Below are 14,020 nucleotides of genomic sequence, written 5' to 3' on the forward strand. Positions count from 1 at the left end.
GACCCCCTCAAGAGCTTCCTGGGCTTCACTGAGGATCAGATAGTCACTTGCAACTTTAAAAATTACACCCAATCTTCCATCTTTCACACTGGAGCTGGGGTTGTCCTCAATGACCACTTAGTCAAGTTCATATTCTAGTATGGTAATGACTTTGGCTACAGCAACATGTTGGTGAACTTTATGGGCTATATGGCTCTCAAGGAATTAAGATTCTACTGGACCAAAAGACTTAGTCAGAACAAGAATTAAGAGGCTCTCTTAATGGTGGGGAGTACATGCCCTAACACACTGAGACTTTCCACACCTCTACACAGTTTCCATCCCAGAATTCCTGAAGCAGAGGAGGGAATTGGGGAGCCCTACTTGTTACTCTACCTACCAAAAAATATTAGAAATAAACTGACAGGAAAATCAAATTTCCATCATGGTGATAACAAAGATACAGGATATGAACACTCCCACCTAAACTATTCTGACAAAAGAAATCGAACATACCAGTCCTGTAACTCCTATAACTATACCCACATACAGTGATTATGATCAAAACATTCTCCCACTTCGGGTTTTTCTCAGAGCAAGTTTAATGTCTTTGTTTCTCAAGCTATAAATGAAGGGGTTCATCAAGGGAGCCACATTGGTATAAAAGACAGAAGAGATTTTTTCCTCACCCATTGACCCAACAGAAGATGGTTTAAGATACACAAATGCACCAGATCCAAAATAGAGAGAAACAACAACTATGTGGGAGCTGCACGTGCTGAAGGCTTTGGACCTGCCCTCAGTGGAGCTGATGCACAAGATGCTGGACAGGATGAAACCATAAGAGACAAAGATGGTGACACTGGGCACAATGATATCTATGCCCACCACAATGAAAACTACCAGCTCATTCACATAGGTGCTGGTGCAGGAGAGCTGGAGTAGAGGAAGGATGTCACAATAATAATGGTTGACGGTGTTTGCACCACAGAAGGTCAGTCTCAGCATGCATCCTATGTGAGCCGTGGCACCTGAAAATGCCATCAAATATGAAGCAAGCATAAGGCTGGAACACACTTTGGGGGACATGGCAACATTATATAACAGTGGGTTACAGATGGCCACATAGCGATCATAGGCCATTGATGTCAGCACATAACATTCAGAAATAGCAAAGAAACAGAAAAAGTAAAGCTGGGTCATGCATCCCCTGTAGGAGATAATATTCCTCTTTGATGTGAAGTTAATCAGCATTTTGGGTGTAAACACAGAAGAATAACAGAGGTCTATGAAGGACAAATTGAAAAGGAAAAAGTACATCGGGGTGTGGAGGTGTGAATTCAGCCTAATTAGAGTTATCAAGCCCAAATTTCCCAACACAGTGACCACATACATGAGTAGAAAGAAACCAAACAGGGGAAGCCGGAGATATGGTAGGTCTGTTAAGCCTACCAGGATGAATTCAGTCACAAAAGAGGAGTTTGTAGGAGTCATCTTCTCCAAGGGGATCTGTGAGTATAGAGAAACAGGATTACATTAGAGAAAAAGCCAGCTCTTCTCACAGTATTTCGACCTACAAAAGGGAATATATACTGGGAATATCTGAGGACTGAGACTAACCAAATCTGGACCCAGGAATTCTGCCTTTACCTCTATCATGATACTAACTCTGCCCTTTTTTAGAGGTTTATAAGCTAAACAGAACTAATACTACACAATTTAGCCTAGAAAGGGAAGTCTAGTCCTACCATAGACAAACATGACCACTGGAAAAACAAAAGGAGAAGGGAGACACAGAATAAAAGCCACAAATACAGAAGAGTGAGAGTTCCATACACGGAGAGGGAACTTACTGACAAAGATATTGTACCCCTGCATCCCTCAACTCTCTGAACATTCCCTGATTTCCCCTTGATCAAATTCCTCCTCACTTGAATCTCAGAACTGCAAAAAAACAAAAAGAAAGTTACATAATATTGATCTCTGGATTTCTATCTCATAACAAGAGGGACATTTATAAATGAAATTCAAGACTCGCCCTCCTTAGATCACAATATCTCAGTACTCCCTTATCATTGTCTTTACCCCTGAAGTCCTGGAGGGGCAATTTCAGGTTCTAAGGTTTTGGTCCCTTTGTTCTAAAAGGATGTTACATACGCTTAATTCAGGTATGCCCCCAGAAACCTTTCCAAACTGCAGGTCATAATTTCTGATTATGACTTTGAGTTCTCTCAAGAAGCAATGGAAAATAGTCTTTATATCATTTGCCACTTGATAAAATACAGATGACTGAATGTGAGTTTAATGATACAATGCACCTGCTTATAAGTAGAGTAGAAGCTTGCTCAGTCTCTTCCCCTTGGGATTAGATTCATTGTGGAAAAGGAAATAAGAGGATTGTATTCACACCCTAGACCATCCATCTGTCTTTAGTTCCTTAGGGACTCCAAATTTACTCAAGGTTTTTCATCACTCTAGGGATTGTCCATCTCCCAAGGCAAAGCCAAAAATGAACTCCCTTCTCCCTGTCATCTTCATCTCTGAAGGGAATTCTACTATATTGTTTATTTCCCTCTTTCTTCAAATATACTAAATGGAAAATTTTCTGCAAGGGTTCTGCCTCCAGGATTCTTTATTACTTTATCTGAAAGAACCTCCTTTTTCAAAAGGGAGCATCTCACATCAATTGTCTCTTTCCCGAGATATGTCTAAAATAATGTGCCATGTCATATATTCCTTCTGAAGTTTTTACTCCTAAGCATCTGTTGGAAATGTGTACCTGAAAATTCTCCTGTGTTTTATGTAATATTTCCATAAGAGGTCATCCATTTCTTCTCATCACACACACACACAAAATAATAGGAGCTACAGAGTTAGGGAGTGTGCGTACGACTCCTACCTTCACTATTACTTATAAAACCCCAGGCAAATTGCCTAATTTCTTTTTTCCTCTGATTTATCATTGTAAAATAGGAATGGTAAAAACAGTACCACTTTCATTTGATTGCTATGATGATGGTAAGTAAAATGGTTAGAACTGTGCCTGTCCCATGATAAACAGTCAACTAATGTTAGCTATCTTTATACAGGTTCTCATAAATTCCAAGAGATTCTCTACCACCCCATTCACTGGACATTTTCCCCTTTAATTGTTGTGTGCTCCAATAAATTGTAAGTTCTTTAAAAATAAGCATCGTTTTTATCCAATTTATTTCTTAAGTGTACATAATGTATATACTAGGAAGTCCATAAATACTTTTTAAAATGATGTGGTTCTCTGGTTGCAAACCTTCAGAATATTTCCACATATCCCACATGCTAAGCAACAGAGTCTACAACCACAATGACCTCCACCCCTTTCCTCAACCACCACAAAAATTGAGGCAGTTTTTATGTTTTAACTCTACTACTGAACTGTAGTGGCTCCTTATTTATTTTCTAGCGTTTCCACAAATGCCCTCGTTTTTTACCATCTAAACTGCTGCTAGAATGAGCTCTGAAAGCTCAGATCTGTCATTCCCTAGTTCAAGAAGTTTCAATCAATCTCCATTATCTGGGGCAACTGAAATTTTGTCATGAAAGTAAATCTTGGAACTGTGATTCAGTCTCAGTATAACTAAAAAAGAAATTGAGTTGAAGTTCTTTTTTTCTTTTCCATCTTTACAGGGTATAATTTTAAAATAAAAGCATATATATATATTTGTATATATATATTTGACAGAGAGAGAGCGTGAGAAAGAAAGCACAAGCAGGGGAGCAGTAGAAGGAGAGAGAGAAGCAGACTCCCCACTGAGCACAGAGCAAGACACAGGGCTTGATCTCAGGAGCCTGAGATTATGACTTGAGCTGAAGGCAGCTACTTAACTAACTGAGCCATCCAGGCACCACATAATTTTATGTATTTAAGATACATGACTTGATTTTTATATTTGTAAACATTTTCAAATGATTATCACAATCAAGTTAAAGTATCTATCACCTTACCAAGTTACCTTTTTCTTTTTTTCTTATTGTGTTGTTAGTCACCATACAGTATATCATCAGTTTTGGGTTTTTTTAAGGATTATTTATTTATTTATTTATTTATTTGACAGAAAGAGATACAGAGAGGGAGGAAACACAAGCAGGAAGAGTGGGAGAGGGAGAAGCAGGCCTCCTGCAGAGCAGGGAGCCCGATGTGGGCCTCAGTCCCAGGACTCTGGGATCATGACCTGAGCCAAAGGCAGACACTTTACAACTGAGCCACTCAGGTGCCCACATCATTCGTTTTTGATGTAGGGTTCCATGATTCATTGTTTGCATGTAACACCCAGTGCTCCGTGCAATCCTGGTCCTCCTTAATACCCTTCATCAAGCTCACCCTTTATTTTATAGTGTGAACATTTCAGATCTGCTCTCTTAGCAAATTTAAAGTATGCAATATTGTTAACTGTAGTGACATTGGTGTACATTAGATCTCCAGAACTTATTCTTCTTACACAAAGGAAACTTGTACAGTTTGACCAACACTGTGCAAGGATTTCTTTTTCTCTGCAAACTCACCAATGCCTGTTATCTATTACCTTTTTGATAATAGCCATTCTATCAGACATGCGGTGGTATCTCCCTGTGGTTTGCACCTGCATTTCCCTGGTGATTCGTGATATTGAGCATCTTTTCACATACTTGTTGGCCACATAGGGGCTTTCTTTGGAGAAATGTGTATTCTGGTCCTTTGCCCACTTTTTCATAGAGTCATTTCTTTTGTGTTATTATTATTACTGAGTTTTAGATGTTCCTTGTTTATTTTGGATATAACTTTTTAACAGATATATGGTTTACAAGTATTTTCTCCCATTCCATAGGTTGTCCTTTCATTTTGCTGATTTTTTCTTTTGCTCTGAAGAAGATTTTTATTTGACATAATCCCACTTATCTGTATCTTTGCTTCTGTTGCCTTTGTTATGGTATCATATCCAAAAAAAAAAAAAAAAAACTTCCATTTTATGCAAGAATTAATTGTGGTTTTCTCATGTTTTCCATTGGTTTCTCTGTTTATCTTTGTGCAATACCATACTCCTTTGATTAATGCAGCTTTTATAAGTTTTGCAACCAGGAAATATGAGTCTTCCTGTTTTTCTCCTTTTTAAGATTGTTTTGGCTGTTCAGGGTCCTTGTCTTTCCATATGAATTTTAGGATGGGTTTTTCTATTTCTGCAAAAAAAGAAGCCATTGGAATTTTTTTTATTAACTTTATTTATTTTCAGAAAAATAGTATTCATTATTTTTTCACCACACCCAGTGCTCCATGCAATCTGTGCCCTCTATAATACCCACCACCTGGTACCCCAACCTCCCCCCCCCCCCGCCACTTCAAACCCTCAGATTGTTTTTCAGAGTCCATAGTCTCTCATGATTCACCTCCCCTTCCAATTTCCCCCAACTCCCTTCTCCTCTCTAACACCCCTTGTCCTCCATGATATTTGTTATGCTCCACAGATAAGTGAAACCATATGATAGTTGACTCTCTCTGCTTGACTTATTTCACTCATCATAATCTGGAAAAGATTATGCTGAGTCATTGGAATTTTGATTTGGATTGTATTGAGTCTGTAGATCACTCTGGGTAGTATCAACATCTTAACAGTAGTTAAGTCTTCCAATCCATGATCATAGAGTATGCTTCCATTTATTTATGTCTTCTGTATTTTCTTTCAGCAATGTTTTTTCACTTTCATTTTACAAGTCTTTTATCTCCTTGGTTAAGTATTTAATTCTATATGATGCTGCTGTAAATGGAACTGTTTTTTTCTTAATTTCCCTTAAGGATTGTTCATTTTTAGTGTTCATTTAAAGGCATCTAATCTTTGTGTGTTGACTTTGTATCCTGCTACTTTCCTAAGTTCCTTTGTGGTCTTAATTTTTGTTGACTCTTTAGAATATTCTACATATAAGATCCTAACCCTTGAGAAGAGAGGTGTTTTTTCTTCTTCCTTTCCAAGTTGGAAATTTCTTTATTTCTAATTCTTGCCTAATGTCCTGACTAGAAATTCTAGTGCTGTGTTGAATAGAGACTGTGAGAGTGAGTGTATTTCCCCTAACCCTGAACTTTGAGAAAGAGCTCCCAGATTTCAAGCACAGCTTTTATTCTTTTGAGGTAGTTTCCTTCTAGTCTTATCCTGTTGAAATTTTGATCATGAAAGGATGTCGATATGGTCCAACTCTTTTTCTTAATCAATTGGCATGATTGTGTGTGTGTGTGTGTGTGTGTGTGTGTGTGTGTTTCCTTCATTTTATTTATGTGGTATGTTACTTCGATCAGGGGCGCCTGGGTGGCTCAGAGGGTTAAGGCCTCTGCCTTCGGCTCAGGTCATGATCTCAGGGTCCTGAGATCGAGCCCCGCATCGGGCTCTCTGCTCAGCAGGGAGCCTGCTTCCTCCTCTCTCTCTGCCTGCCTCTCTGCCTACTTGTGATCTCTGTCTGTCAAATAAATAAATAAAATCTTTAAAAAAAAAAAAAACTGAGGGTTGTTGGGGTGTTGGGGGGGAGGAATAGGGTGGCTGGGCTATGAACATTGGGGAGCGTATGTGCTATGGTGAGCGCTGTGAATTGTGTAAGACTTATGATTCACAGACTTGTACCCCTGAAGCCAAATAATACATAATATGTTAATTTAAAAAAATGTAAGATACAGCCATGTGATAGAGTTAGTAGATATAGTTGCTTCATTCTGAAAAACTTGCCTTGCAATATCCTTTTATCAATTAAAAGTAGTGATGGATGATATAGACAGTTTATTCTCTGTGTAACACACAAAATAAAATTTTGTAGAGCTCTGTTTACCATTGTATTAATTATAAAGAACTCTTTTCCATTGCTTTTTTCCAACTGAGAGCGTAATATCTAACAAGCTTGTTAAAGTGTACATAATATTCTGAAAAGTGTGACATTTCCCAAACTTTGCAGCCTTACTATTCCAGGAAATGATCACCTATAGATAGATAGATAGATGATAGATTGATTTTAAAGTAGGGGTAAGCAGGGTGAGTTACCAAGAGATGTTTCCTTTCCTCACAATATATATATTGTGAGGAAACATTTCCTCACTATGTAGCATGTTAAATGGATTATAAAAAGTGAGCTTATTCCTGGAATGCAAGGGTAGCTCAACATATGAAACTGATCGAAATAACATACCACATCTTATTTCATTTTTCCCTCCCTACCCCCCATGACCCCCTACCCTGACTTTCAATTTCCTCATATCAGAGAGATCATATAATACCCAAGTGGGGTAAGCAGGGTAAGTTACCAAGAGATGTTTACTCATGTCTTGGTAACTTACCCTGCCTACCCCTACTTTAAAATCAAACTTTTCCAGGGACAGGTTCATTTTTCTAGTTGGGCATCAAAGCCTGTAGATAATGTCTTTTGGACAGGCATCTTGGCTGAAGATATTATTCCCAGGAAATTACCATTTTCACACTTGTTCTGGTAAAACTCTCCAGAAGTTCTCTTATTCATTCACAATTCTCCTTTCATCTCTTCCATTTCTTTGTGAGATGAACATGAATTAAAATATTGGGCTCTGCATCATTGCCTGGGTGATCTTGAGCAAGTTCCATAATTATTTCCTCCTCCAACGAACAGGTTAAAGAGACTTATCTTTTAATATAATTTGTAAAGAATGTGACAGATTTGATATGACCAAAGGGAGGAGGCAAATTATATAGTGAAAGAAAAAACCCCAACAGGACGAGGTTTTTGCCATATATTTTTGTTCATCTTTTGAAAGCAGGTACAGGTCTTCCTTTGCAAAAGGGAATCCCTGTTAACACAGGCAAACAAAGAATCTTGACATTGCTCATGACACTCTATTCTGTAGTCAAGAATATTATTGTGTGATTTTTTAATCACAATCACAATCCATGGGTACATAGACAAGTGGTAGCAATTTTAATTCTACTTATGACAAAATATCAGTTCACCACTACTGAGTGGTATTCATTATTAGTGGGGATTGAAAAAGGTGAGCGGAATAGTGTGTCTCATTCATTCCCAAGCATTCTCAAGAATAAAAGAAAGAAGCTAGGTTTAACAGAGTATTCACTTCTTTTACCTATATGGAACTAAAAATCAAGAACAAGAACCATTATTGAAAGAACCCTAAAATTTTCTGCAGTTTTTTTTTTACCACTATACTGTGTCCACAATTTTTGTCATACCTTCTCTGTTTTAATGCAATTATAAGTAATAAAACCCTCAAAAGAGGAAAGTGCACTGCGTAATTGTTTCAGATAAAGCAGAAAAAAGAAAGAAAGAAACAAAGAAACAAAGAAAGAAATGAACTGGTAAGGCAGCATGCTACTTGATGGCTTACCTTGGATGGAAGAGACAAGAAAAAAAATAATAGGTAGTATTATCCTTAGATAGGGGAGGTTATGCTAATGTCTTCAACTCATATGTGGAATAAAGATCAGTTTGGATTCACCTTGGAATGGAGGATAACCCTCATGTCCAACAATAGGTCCACATGTTAAACCAAGTAAGAAGAGAAGAAAGAAATTAAAGTAAAAATCCTGCCACGGTCGCCAGACTGTAGACAGAACCAAGATGCCCTTCAATGGATGAATGAATAAGGAAGATGTGGTCCATATACTCTATGGAGTATTATGCCTCCATCAGAAAGGACGAATACTCAACTTTTGTAGCAACATGGACGGGACTGGAAGAGATTATGCTGAGTGAAATAAGTCAAGCAGAGAGAGTCAATTATCATATGGTTTCACTTATTTGTGGAGCATAACAAATAGCATGGAGGACATGGGGAGTTAGAGAGAAGGGAGTTAGGGGAAATTGGAAGGGGAGGTGAACCATGACAGACTATGGACTCTGAAAAACAATCTGAGGGTTTTGAAGGGGCAGGGGGTGGGAGGTTGGGGAACCAGGTGGTGGGTATTATAGAGGGCATGGATTGCATGGAGCACTGGGTGTGGTGAAAGATAATGAATACTGTTATGCTGAAAATAAATAAAAAATAAATTTTAAAAAAATAAATAAAATGTGCTGAAAATAAATAAAAAATAAATAAAATGTGCTGAAAATAAATAAAAAATAAATCCTGCCAGAAAGACTTTGGAAAGGTAAGGAAAAGGAGAAAGAATAGGAAGAAGAGGATAAGGAAAAGCAGAAAGTGGAGAAAAAGACATAACAAAGGAGAGATAGATGGTTCTTCTCAGTTTGAAAATCTCTTCAGGGTTTTCCTCAGAGCAAGTTTGATATCTTCGTTCCTGAGACTATAAATGAAAAGGTTGAGCATAGGCAACACATTTGTGTAAAACACTGAGAAAAGTTTCCCTTGGCCCACAGACCCAGTGGAAGGTGGTTTGACGCTAAGTGAGCAACCCAAATCCATAGAACAGACCAACAGTTACTAGGTGGGAGCCACAGGCACTAAAGGCTTTGGACAAACTCTGAGATGCAGAGATGTGAATGATATTGGAAAGAATCAAAATATAAGAAATACAATAATGAGGCTAGATATAATGACAACTGTGCCCACAATAACAGAAATCACAAGCTCACTGGCATAGGTGTTGCTGCAGGAGAGCTGGAGGAGAGGGAAGATTTCACACATGTAATGGTTGATGATTTTGGAATCACAAAAGATCAGCCTAAACATGCATCTCCCGTGGACCATGGCACCAGCAAACCCCATCACATATGAACCAGATATCAGCAGAGAACAGACCTGAGAAGACATGGTAACTGTGTACAGCAGGAGTTTACAGAGGGTCACATAGCGATCATAGGCCATGGCTGTCAACACTTAGCACTCAGAGTTGACAAAAAAGCAGAAGAAAAATAGCTGAGTCATGCATTCTGTAAAGGAGATGATGTTCTTCTCTGAAATAAAACTTATCAGCATTTTGGGGGTGACGACAAATGAATAACAGAGATCAATAAAGGACAGATTGAAGAGGAAAAAGTACATGGGAGTGTGAAGGTGATAATTCAGGTAAATTAAATTAATTAAGCTCAAATTGTCTACCACAGTAACCACATAGGTCACCAAAAACAGAAAAAATAGAGGTAGCTGGAGTTCAGGTTGGTCTGTTAATCCCATAAGGATAAACTCAGTTACAGAGGAGTCATTCTCCACAGCCATTCACTTCACAGGTATGATCTGCAGGAACAGAGGTAGAAGGTAGCATTAACAATGGACCCTCACTCTTTGTCTCCAGAGGAAGAGACTGATCTGCTGGTTTACAAGTACAGGGTTGTCATGCAAGGAATCCAAGGAATAAGACTTCTGATTATTCCTAATGATTCCTCATTTTCTCTTTTACTCCCACTCATGCAGTTTGTGCAGAAAGAATACTGATCTCAAGACCTCCAATGTCTCTGCATGTCTTTTCTTCCCTTCTCCCCAGTTTCCATTCAGGATTACGGGTGACAAGAATAATAAATTAATAAATTGGTAGTGTTACCCTCATTTTCCTTTTCCTGGAGGCCTCACTCGGCTAGGCCTTAAAGCCACTTCTGCTCTACGGTCCTGGGGTGTCAAAGTTTCTGTCAAGAGAGGAGACAGTATACATCAGCACAGCCCTCATGCTAAAAGAGGTATTCTGGAGAACAGGCCATGATCTGTACTTGAGAATTTGCCCAGAAGTCCTCTTCACTTGAAAGGAGGAAAACAACCTTATATAAGCTCCAAAACAATCAGGTAACTGCAATGGGAATCTATTCCATGACCTGTAGTTCTAAGAAAATTGATTCGTAGCACAGAAAATTATTCTCTCCCTCATTGTTTCCTTCCAAGTTAAATGAGTCCACTGAGGGTAGAAATTATTGAACCCATATTCATATCCTGTGTTACAGGCCCAACACTGGATCCTTTGAGACTCAATGTTTTGCTCAGTTTATAATTTCACAATAGGAATTCCTAATTCCCAGTGCAGAGGAATGAGTGCCTCCCTTAGTCACTTCCTTCTTCACCCCCTGGAGTCTATGCACAGTTCTTTTTTTTTTTTTTTTCTAAAGATTTTATTTATTTGACAGACAGAGATCACAATTAGGCAGAGAGGCAGGCAGAGAGAGAGGAGGAAGCAGGCTCCCCGCAGAGCAGAGAGCCCGATGCGGGGCTCCATCCCAGGACACAGGGATCATGACCTAAGCCAAAGGCAGGGGCTTTAACCCACTGAGCCACCCAGGCACCCCCTATGCACAGTTCTAAGAGGAAAGTCTGGGGCACAGTCACTTGCCATTTCTAGCACTTACCTGAAGTCTCTGGGATTGTGTTAGTAAAATAGTAAATCATAGCTTTAGCATTGTCCATGCTTGTGGATTTCACATCTATAAAGGGATGTTTTAGCAAAGTGGTTAGAGAGTGGGAGTGTTACAAATGCCTGGGTGGCTCAATTGGTTAAGCAACTGCCTATAACTCGGGCCATGATCCTGGAGTCTTAGGATGAGTCCCACGTCGGGCTCCCTGCTCAACAGGGAGTCTGCCTCTCCCTCTGACCTTTCCCCTTCTCATATTCTCTCTCACTCTCTCTCTCTCAAATAAATAAATAAAATCTTAAAAAAATAAAGAAGAGTGGGAGTGTTGGAGCTGAGCTTGATGGGTGATGGGTATTAAGGAGGGCACTTTGATATGATGAGCTCAGAGTGTTGTATGCACGTGATGAATCACTGAATTCTACTCCTGAAATCAATAAAGTTTAAATAAAAATTTGAAAATAAAAAATAATAATAAATAAATAAATAAATAAAAACTTATAAAGAAAGAGAGAGAGGGTGGGCCCTCAAGTCAAATCTGGACTTGAAAATCCTTAATTGTGAGACTGAAGACAGTGATATAACTTCTCTGGCCCTTGTATGTATATTTTCATATCTATCTAATACCAATGTACAGATACAAAATGAGTTTTAAAGGAGAAATTCATAGGGTTGTTGTGGGGATTAAAGGAGTTAAATCATATAAAGTATCGGAAACATGCCCGACACATAAAAAGAGCCTAAGTGTTGGTATCCCTCCCCTATTTCCAAACCATATTCATTATATCAAGATTTTTCAACCTTGGCACTATTGACATTTTGGACTAGATAACTCTTTTTTTTGGGGGGGGGGGGACTAGATAATTCTTCATTGTGAAGCTGTCCTGTGTATCTTAAGAAGAAAACATCCCTGGCCTCTACCCATTAGATTCAAGTAGTATCCACCACCACCACGTGTGACAATCAAAATGTTCTCCAGAAACTGGCATATATCCCTTAGGTGGTAAAATCACTCATTTTGAGAAATGCAGATCCGTATGTAGATCCATAGCTACATGTAGGTGGACTTCCATAAATGCCTCTCAAAAAGGTCTATCTTATGTGCCTCAGGCTCAAAGTGTTCAAAACTAAAGTCAGCACATTTTTTACATCATCCAGGGAACTAATCTACAAACTAATCTTAAAAACTAAACTTCCTCTCACTGGTCATCTTCATCCAGTCTCCAATTCCCAGAGAATCCAACTCCTTGAAATATTTGGCTTTCCTTCTTACACAGCTTCTATATTCTCTCTTCATCTCTAATTTAGATTACTCTAATAGTTTCTAACCAGTACTCCTACTAAAATGAGAATTTGTAACTTTTTCTACCCTGTACCATCACTGTACAAACATGTACACTCTCTTCTTGCTCTCTATTCCTAATTCCTACTGTTACATCGTTGTAATAGTAAAGTAGGTGAGTTAATGCCACTTTTAATCCCTTTTTTGTCATGTTGGTGAGTTTTGAGAAGAAACAGAGACAAGTTGCTTATCTTAGTCTTCCATCTTTAACCAGAGTCCTCCACTGCAATTCTAGGATGAAACCTAGAAGCATACTAAGTCCAGAGGAACCTGGAGTCTGGAATGTAATATTCTAGGTCCTGAGAGTCTTATTCTACCCAAAGTAGATGGTGCATGAGGGCTAACACTCCATAAATAGACTCTCTTTAGAGATTTTCCTGACTCACTACATTTAATGAACAATTTTTGAGCATCTAGACTATAAGACAGAGTGAACACACACAAAATGAGGTACAGGTCTTGACCCAATGATTTCTCAATATAGCCAAGTAAACTGAGATTTGTACCACTCTTAGCTATTGTTAGCTGGTCACTGTGCTAGATTTTCTATTCACCTTCCCTTATGTCCTCCTCATGCCCACCCTCTAAATCAGACAGGAAGGGGTTCATTGACTGCTCCATGGTCAAGACAGCAAGTGCCAGAGCAACATTTATATTTAAGTGTCTATGAACCCAGAACTGATTTCTTTTACCATTACACTATGCAGAATTGTGTGGTATACGTGAAATATTTTGTAGAAGGTGCATTAGGAATCCTTCAAATTAAGTGACAGAAATTCAAGCTGGATCTGTCTAGATAAACCAGCCTATACCACAAAAGTGTGTAAAGCTGCTAAGCTGAGGATGTACATGGTTCCTTGTATAGCTGTATAGGACTAAGTTATTCATGTTCATGTCTCTCTTCCCACTTTTTGTTCTTCTTGGTTCTATTCAGTTTTTTTTTTTTTATTTCTTTTCAGTGTAACAGTATTCATTGTTTTTGCACCACACCCAGTGCTCCATGCAATATGTGCCCTCCCTAATACTCACCACCTGGCTCCCCCAACCTCCCAACCCCCACCCCTTCAAAACCCTCAGGTTGTTTTTCAGAGTCCATGGTCTCTCATGGTTCTATTCACTTTTAATCTCATATGAGTTCTCCCCATGTAGCAAAAATAGAACCATCAAAATCCCTACATTTACTCTTACCAACTCAGTAACTCTAGGGAGAAAAGAAAAGTTTAAAAAAAAACAGTTATGGTAGAAAAGAGAAGTTAAATGTCTACTTCTGACTAAATCACTGCTGTCAAGGTTTGGAATGTGCTGATAGGCAAGATAATGTCTCCTAAGTGAACAAATCAATCCATCAAAATCACATAAAATGTGCTACCTGTAATAGGCAAGGTACAGTCAGAAAAACAAATGGTATAATATTTGCTTCTTATGGAGTATATTTAAAAC

The 14,020-nt window shown here is 38.6% G+C and overlaps 2 protein-coding genes across 2 annotated transcripts in view; both read right to left on the bottom strand.

Moving 5' to 3' along the window:
• The window catches only part of LOC309841033 (olfactory receptor 8B8-like), a gene marked incomplete at both ends in the record, with an annotated part of 127,746 nt that extends 117,620 nt beyond the window's left edge, over positions 1 to 10,126 (bottom strand). Inside the window, 1 exon segment of the mRNA XM_082683841.1 lies at positions 10,031 to 10,126. Within this exon segment, the coding sequence (XP_082539967.1) occupies positions 10,031 to 10,126 (96 nt within the window).
• LOC309841019 (olfactory receptor 8B3-like) lies at positions 541 to 1,473 on the bottom strand (the record flags this gene model as incomplete). The annotated part of the gene is made up of 1 exon (XM_082683824.1): positions 541 to 1,473. One exon carries the CDS (start codon positions 1,471 to 1,473, stop codon positions 541 to 543), a length of 933 nt encoding a protein of 310 aa, XP_082539950.1.
• Positions 10,127 to 14,020: the final 3,894 nt, after the last annotated feature.

Source organism: Mustela nivalis (genome assembly GCF_964662115.1).
Source record: "Mustela nivalis genome assembly, chromosome: 9".
NCBI lineage: Eukaryota > Metazoa > Chordata > Mammalia > Carnivora > Mustelidae > Mustela > Mustela nivalis.